This window comes from Cryptotermes secundus, unplaced genomic scaffold, assembly GCF_002891405.2.
Source record: "Cryptotermes secundus unplaced genomic scaffold, Csec_1.0 scaffold685, whole genome shotgun sequence".
NCBI lineage: Eukaryota > Metazoa > Arthropoda > Insecta > Blattodea > Kalotermitidae > Cryptotermes > Cryptotermes secundus.
Genome location: NW_019734365.1, coordinates 641,089 through 649,124, shown reverse-complemented (window position 1 = coordinate 649,124; position 8,036 = coordinate 641,089). Strand labels below are relative to the sequence as shown.

General features: G+C 36.1%; 1 protein-coding gene across 3 annotated transcripts; it reads right to left on the bottom strand.

Moving 5' to 3' along the window:
* Positions 1-260: 260 nt before the first annotated feature.
* On the bottom strand, positions 261-7,790 carry LOC111868891. 3 transcript variants are annotated; one of them, XM_023859960.2, is made up of 4 exons: positions 6,161-7,790; positions 5,845-5,959; positions 2,790-2,885; positions 261-519 (listed from the first exon to the last, which is right to left on the bottom strand). In XM_023859960.2, the coding sequence occupies exons 2-4, from the start codon at positions 5,891-5,893 to the stop codon at positions 275-277; spliced, it is 390 nt and encodes a 129-aa protein (XP_023715728.1). In that variant the 5' UTR covers positions 5,894-5,959; positions 6,161-7,790; the 3' UTR covers positions 261-274. The 3 variants fall into 3 exon arrangements, with proteins under 3 accessions (XP_023715728.1, XP_023715729.1, XP_023715731.1); XM_023859961.2 differs by having other exon boundaries at positions 6,182-7,790; XM_023859963.2 differs by having other exon boundaries at positions 6,211-7,790.
* Between the last annotated feature and the right edge of the window lie 246 nt (positions 7,791-8,036).

Genomic DNA, 8,036 nt, shown 5'->3' with positions numbered 1-8,036 from the left:
TCTTAGTCTAGCATTAATAAATGTGTAGGACTGAAGACTGTGTGCAGGTAAGGAATTAGGAGAAGCATTACTTTGTATTATATAGTTTAGAAGATGACACCCATAAATTTTTAGAATAACATGTGTTAATATATGTAGGGAAACATTCTGATTGAATTCTAAGTTATAAAAGTATTTATGATGTTTCATCTTACATACTAGATAATACACTTAATACTGAGTCCAGGGGCTTGATGAATTTGAAAAACAAATGCATGCCATTACATTAAATACTTTATTCAGGCGACAGAAGTGGTGGCAGACATGGAGAATGTTGTTCTCTGGAAACAGATGGCTTCATCCTAAGTAAGTCTGTATCTAATTCTCCTGAGTCAAGAGGTTTGTGTCCTGGAGGTGGCAGGTGATATGGGGAGAAGCCTCCCCAGTCCACACCGAGAAAAATTCCACCTGATCCAGGAGAGGTTGTAGACACTGTTGGCCCACCTGCACCTGGGCTGAAAGAACCTAAAGGGCTACTTCCTAAAAAAAAATAAATTGATTTAATGAAAGCCTTAATAGATTTCTGGCCAGCATAATTATTCTTTTCTTCTTACAATGACCATTATTGTGAAATTTACAACTTTAGTGTCTCTGGTTAGTAATTAAATAAAAAGCCTGAAGTCCTTGAAGATGTATGTACAGTACAGTCTCTGTAAATTATCTGGGATATTTTAAAAGAAAAGTGGTTTTATTTAAACTGAAAAGAATTTTGTCTTTCAGTTTTAAGCATATCCATCATTTGATGCCCAAAGAAAGTTCATTATCTCTTAGACATATTTAATCACACGAGGAAACACGTTTATCATTTTAAACAATTTACTACATTACATTGCATTGCATTCCCTGGATCCAAAGTGACTGTAGGATGTTGAATATATCACATAAATACAAAAACATACGTACAGTACAACTGAAGTTTTCACACAAGAAAACACAGTGGTTACACATGAGGCTATTCAAAAACACATCAATCCTGTCAACTTATACTATTGACACAACCTTTAAATGGAGGAGTTATTTTTTAAGACAATAAGTATTCATCAACAGAGTAGAATGAGTGTGTGTTTAAGTATCGTAATGTTATTTTAAATTTTGTTTTTCATTCATAAGACTTTTGAGATCAGATGGCAGGTTACTGAAAATTTTGATCCTGGCATAATACATGCTTCTCTGAAAGCATGAGAGGTTAGCAGTTGGTTTACGGAGACAGTGCTTGTGTCTTATGTTAACAATGTGTACATCTGCATTGGTCTGAAAATGTTCTTCATTATTTATAGTGAAGTTTATTAATGAAAATATATACTCATATATAAGACATAAGATCTCTAGTCTCTTAAATATATATGTACAAGAATTAAGGGGGTTTGACACCTATAATGAGTCTTAACAATTTTCTTTTGCAATGTAAATACCTTTTTGCTGTCAGATGAATTACCCAGAATATTATTCCATACTTCATTAAAGAATGAAAGTAGAAAAATTAATTGATTTGAGTGTGCCAATGTTGCTGATATGCAACATAGGCTGCATAACATGCTCCACTTAGCTTTAGAATGAACTGATTGATATGATCTTTCTAGTTTACTAGTAAATGATTATCAACCTGTAAGCCAATGAACTTTGTTATAAATTTTGTTATATTTGTTTTATCTGGATTCAGGGATAGCTTGTTTACAGAAAACCACTTACTCATTTAAGTGAGAACTTTGACAGTATGCAGAAATCATTAAAATTTTACTATAAATTATGATACTGGTGACATCAGCAGATATTCTGAGTATTGATGAGGTATTAGTGTAGGGAGAGGTCAGTTATATAGACTATGAAAAACAAAGAACCTAAAATTGGCCCCTGGGGAACTCCATGCTTAAGTCATCCATCCCAGAATCTGTCGTTCAGGAACAATGGATAAGAGATTCAAGGGTATTCGAAGTAATAGAAAAAACTTCCGTTTGAAAAATTATATTACATAGGTTCACCTGAGGAACAACACTGAGCAATGAGCTAAGGTATGTGTATGTTAATTGTCATGATCCTCCCCCACAGAATAAAGTATGAATCTATCATATATCAAGTTGCACTGTATATTAATCACATTTGTATTTCATGTTATTTGATGGTTTTGTGACCTCAAATATGGATATTAAACTTAGTGACATGACCAGAAATATGGAGTATAGCTCTCATCTGGAAGCATGGGTCTCAAATATTCTCTGAGCATCAAGTATTGCACATATGGAAGTATACTAAAATAAGAAGAGAACTTGGGGTATGAGTATGCATTGCCTCTTTGGTTTGATGATGGTAATGTATGATCAGCTGGTTGGGAACAGCATAAAATTGTCAGATGTATAAATAAAAATGTACAAAGATAGATCACAACATTCTTTCTTTTTTAATCAAGACTTTGCATCCTCTTCATCCAGAGTAGGGCATTTAACAAAACCAAATGTATAAATTCTTCATATAACTTCTTTGTAAAAGTTGTTGTGAACTGTATGTAGCTTTTCTCTTAGAGAATATACCTATATTTGTATTCCAAAGATATTTTAATTAATTTTATGTGTGTTCCATTTCAGCCATATTCTGACATTTCTGAAGATCAGTGTCTAGTAATCACTGTCATAATTTGTATAATTTCAATAATGTGTCTTAATAGTATGTTTATCTAAAGATTTATAATACTTTAACTAAGTAACAATGTAGGGGATAGAGCTGGTTGCAGTAAATTGTTGAAATATTTGACTCACCAAGGGACAAAGTGGTAGCAGAGCTTGTTGCAGTAGTAATGGACTGTGATGGTGATAACAATGGTGACTCCAGACTCAGGTTTCCTGGGCTTGATACTGCATGTAACATATAAAAAATGGTCTCAGTATGTATAATACAAAACTATGTCACTGCAGAATAAAACATTACCTTATGAGACATGTACCTGGAGCAGAGTTTAGGCAGATTTCAGCATAAGCATGTAGAGCAATAACTGTTCTCTGTGAGCACATGCCTTATATGATTTTGAATGGTGTAGGATTTGCTGTTAGGTTTGTAATTGTCAGTGATGTTCTAGACAAATAACTCCTCTATATCCTGACATATGACCATGGTTGAAGTTTTTAGGTCTTCATAGACTGGAGGACTTCAGTGTCTTCATCTCTCTCCTCCCAATTGCAGGCCGATGCAAACTGATGTGAAGGGGGGACTTTTTGTGCTGTCATTGTAGCACAATTGTGAAAGTGTTTCCAGATAAGCTTAATGTGATTCACAACTTTCATTTCCACAGATCCAGAAAATACCACGCTTGTACTAAGCATGGTCTACGTACAAAAGGTCCCTAACTGCAGTGCTGGGAAAGTAAAGAACACATCTTGTTTGAAGAATGAAATACTCTTAGTGGTCAAAAACAAGAAGCAGGCTGTGGCACTTCTGAAATCTAATCTCTTTGGATCACACTCTCCCATGCCATCTTTTAAGACATACGAGGGTCGTACTGAAAGTCATGAGCAACAATTTTTTGTGAAGTAATATGCTTTATTATTGACAAACCAAATACACTACCTCAATCTACAGAACTTTCTTTATTTTTCCATATAATGGCCACTTCTTTGTACACATTTCTCCCATCGTTCTGGGAGTTTGAAAATTTCTCCTTCTGTAAAATTCTGTTCCAGCCATCCGAAGACACTGACACACTGCTTTCTGAATTGCCTCCCTTGTCTCAAAACGTCCACGCAGCTGATCCTTCACAAATCTGAAAAGATGGTAGTTGGACGGTACCAAAACAGGGTTATGGGGGGGGGGGGGGTGGAAGAACTTCCCACCCCATCTTCGCAATTGCTGCCAATGTGATCTTTGTGGTCTTCAGTCAAAAACCACGGGACCCAACGAGCACAAACTTTCCTATAGCCCAAGCTTTCAATCATCTCCTGTGCCCTATTCCAAGTTTTTGGGCTATTGTGTCCACAGCCACACGCCTGTCATCTTGAATGATCTCATCCACTCTTTCCTTGTTGTGTTCAGTTGAGGCTGTTTGAGGACAACCGCTCTGAGGCTCATCTTCGATGCTGGTGTTCCCATCTTTAAAATGTTTCACCCATCTTTGAACACTGCTCACACCGATGCGCACACTTCCATAAGCTCCCAGAACGCTAGGAGAAATGTGTACAAAGAAGTGGCGATCATGTGGAAAAATAAAGAAAGGTCTATAGATTGAGGTGGTGTATTTGGTTTGTCAATAATAAAGCATGTTTCTTTACAAAAAATTATTGCTCATGACTTTCAGTACAACCTACATAATTATGTCGCTATCCACATCAGAGTACGTGCATACCTGACCTTGCTGTGAAAAAGAAAATATATACGTTTCAGAATCCATCTTATGCCACACGATAGAAGAAAACCACACACACACACTGTGACATTAGATCTACCTTGTAAATTCAAACTTGCTGAATCTTATCCATGCTTCTAACACACTAATCCCTCTTGTGCATACATCTTCAATGACAGTGTAGCTTTAATGCAGCTCAGTCCCAGCAGCTTATCTTTTTGATTTTCATGGTAGTGACAACTATCTTGTAAATATTCATATGTATAAAACTTCTGCAACTGAATTCTGACATCTGAAAAGGATCTTTATATGTGTTATAGGAGGCTTTCAGTCAGATAATTTCAAGGACCAGGAGTTGCTACACATTTATTCCATGAAGGATATGCTCTGAGCCACCTCCTGTAACATTTCCCAGTTGCCTAATATACACATCAAATACGTGTCCTTTGGTGGAAAGATGAAAATCATGGTGCCATTTGTGACTGGAAAGAAGCTCTGAGACATTTTCACACCCACACCATGCAGGAGAACTTGATAATGTTAAAAATGTCTATACTAGGGCTGAAGAGGAGGACAAATTGCAAGTGGTGAAACAATATATTCAGGTATAGTAGTCCTCTTAATTTTTATCAGCGGGGGGAGTCATATTCAGATGTCTTCAGATTGGTGACGCTCACCTAACATATGAACATTTACCATTCAATGCATTTTAATGGAATGCTTATGCTATGGTGAATGTCTTTCAGTTAATCTTCAAGGTAAACTGCATGACATCCTTGGAGACAATCAGTATACTGTGTCTAATTTACTTACATTCCTCAATGTTATGGAGGTTGTCAAACCTATTTAATGACAGAATTTCTAGTATTTATAGATATACTTGTGACTGTCTCATTTTTTGTTGTTATTTAAGGCCTCAAATACAAGCCAATATACAGCTTGCAGTCTGCTGTCTTATTTTAGCATATTGTTCTATTTTATTTAATTTTTTCTGTCAATCTGTTTTGTCAATCCAATTTTAAATCTGAGAAATATTAGAATTTTATTTAATTTTTGCCCTCAGAAGGTAATTAACATTTCAACTTTAATTTCATCTAGGTGCAAATTGCCAGTGATGCTAATGTGCCTTAAAACATTTATGCACACATATATGTATGCTCAAAGTTATTTTCATAAGCTACACAAAATCATATTTGTCATGCAACTTTCTGTGTTACATCTCAGAATGTATAACAAATCGCTTTCATTTCTAAATTACAATACCAAAGCCCTTCTCCTGTGAAATTTCTAGGATTTAGCATTTTCCTTTCCTATGGCCTTTCAATCATGAACCTTTGAACTTCACTGTCATTGTTACACTCTAGTATTCCACAGCATCAGCAATATAAACTCATATGTAATTAGAATCTGGATCCCATAACTAAACCTCTCTGACATTTAATTTACTTTTCAGCAGTTATTTTCTATTACAGACTTACCTGGTATTGAAACAAGCCCTTGAACTAATTGGACATTGCTGTGTGCCATCTGTTGATGTTTTGCTGCCAGCTTCTCCTGTTTGCGCCACTTGGCTCGACGGTTCTGGAACCATACCTTAAGGCAAGATATTACAAGTTACCTAATACTCAGCTGAGAATAATACTGCAGAACTTAAAAATATGGACTCACCAGAGCATTTTTTACAGTAAAGAGCATATGAAATATGAAGTGAAGTACCACAGGCTCTTTTCCCAAAGTTTGAGCAATGGAGTGTAACACTGAAACTTCACTTCCATCTGTCACTGTGGAACTTACCTGTACATGCCTATACACTACCTTTATATGATGTTTAAGCACAACTTTACTTTTAAGCAGATCCTTATGAATTCATTGATGACTACAACAGTGTCCAAGTTTCTGGAAACAATCCAGAAATAAGCTGTATTATCCAGTCTTCAGCACTTTATGCTTCTTTGGGCACCACATACAACACCTTTCTTGAAAAATGATATACAGGGGTTGAACAAAACAATGAAAACACAACAGATACTGTCCACATTTCTTTAATTGACATGATGTTGGACCACCTTTAGCCTTCAATACAGCTGCAATTCTTCTTGGAAGGGACTCGTATAGGTTTTGAACAGTCTCTATTGCAATTTTTTAACATTCTTCTTGTAGAACATCAAGTTGCTTTAGAGATGTTGAAGGTGGGAATCAGTTGCTTAATCTAGTCTCCAAAACTGACAAAAGTGGTTCAATGCTCATACCTGGTGATTGTGCTTGCCAGGAAAGACACTTAAATTCACCTTTATACTCTTCAAAGACTGAACAGTTCTAGTTGTGTGAATGGGGAACTGTCATCTTGGAAAACTACATCGCTGTTCAGAAATAACATCTGAGTCATGGGATGCACCTGATTACCCAGCCACTCCACATATCCCTTACAGTAATTCGGCCATGAAGGGTAATAATGGGACAAACAGAATATTGTACCACGATATTACTGCCCAAACCATCACAGAACCTGCCCCATGTTTCACTGTTGGAACCAGGCATTCCGGATTGTAGACTTCCTAGGGTGTTCTCCAAATGTAAACTCTTCCTGATGTAGGGAACACCGTGAAGGCCGACTCATCTGACTATATCAATTGCCCGTTTCCAGTTGTCTGATATCCTGCTTTTATGGTCGTGACACCGTCGTTTACGCAAATGAGCATTACTTTCAGCAATCAGAAGTTTAGCAATTGCAGCTATAACGTGGATTGGTGAAGCTCGCGTCGGACAGTTTTTGTGGAAATAGAGTCTTTAAGATGAACATTCAGTTCTACTGCAGTACTTCTTCAATTTTTCGGAACAATACTTCACAATACAATACAGTCTTTTTCTGTCAATGTTGATTTTAACTCATTGTTCCTCTTCGCTAATGTCTTCCCTTCATTTGTGTATTCCGACATAACCTTAGAAACTCTCAGTCTCGATACACATAATAATGTGTTTTTGTCATACATGTTCCAGTCAAATGCGCATTGACGATATGTCCTCTTTAAAATTCAGCGAAATCTTCCACTTTCCGTTTCTTTCACACTAATTGTCACTCAACACGATCACTTCCACCACGAAAAGATCAATCTTTTGCAAACAAATAGAATTTTAACTTTCAGTAATGCCAACCGAAGTTCTTTCAATATGGTCAACACAAAAATTCTATTCCTCAGTCTATTGGGGTTATAGCGTTTCCGTCATATTGTCCACATGCTGTTCCTGTCATTACAGGGCTGTGTGTGGAAGTGATTTGTTTCACAGTTTTAATAAAAAGAAGTTCTTTGGAAAATGCGGAAAGTTGGGTTAAGTAAGAAGTTTCGTTTATCCAGATCAAGTATGAAGATAACAGTTGCATTATTCATGTACCCTCTAAGGTAATCCATATTTTATGGTTTCCTATTGTGAGGGATCTCAGATATTGACTAATTATATATTTTACTTGGATTGTATTATATTGAAACCCTTACAATTCTGATGTTCCATTTATATAAAGATGTAACAAGATGAGAAAGTGTTTGATCTTAAAAATACCACTATTAATTACCGATAATTTGATTACTGGTTTTTGTTGCATCATTATTAATGACTATAAAACGGCAAAGTTGTCCCAGTGCTTAATTAATGAACCACTATGCCATGACATATG

Bases quoted from the DNA above. Each gene is read 5' to 3' on its own strand.
- LOC111868891 (XM_023859960.2), bottom strand. From the start codon at position 5,893: ATGGCACACAGCAATGTCCAATTAGTTCAAGGGCTTGTTTCAATACCA. The intron at 2,886-5,844 runs GTAAGTCTGTAA...TGTTACATGCAG, and splicing joins AGGGCTTGTTTCAATACCAG to TATCAAGCCCAGGAAACCTG. The intron at 520-2,789 runs GTGAGTCAAATA...ATTTTTTTTTAG, and splicing joins TGCTACCACTTTGTCCCTTG to GAAGTAGCCCTTTAGGTTCT.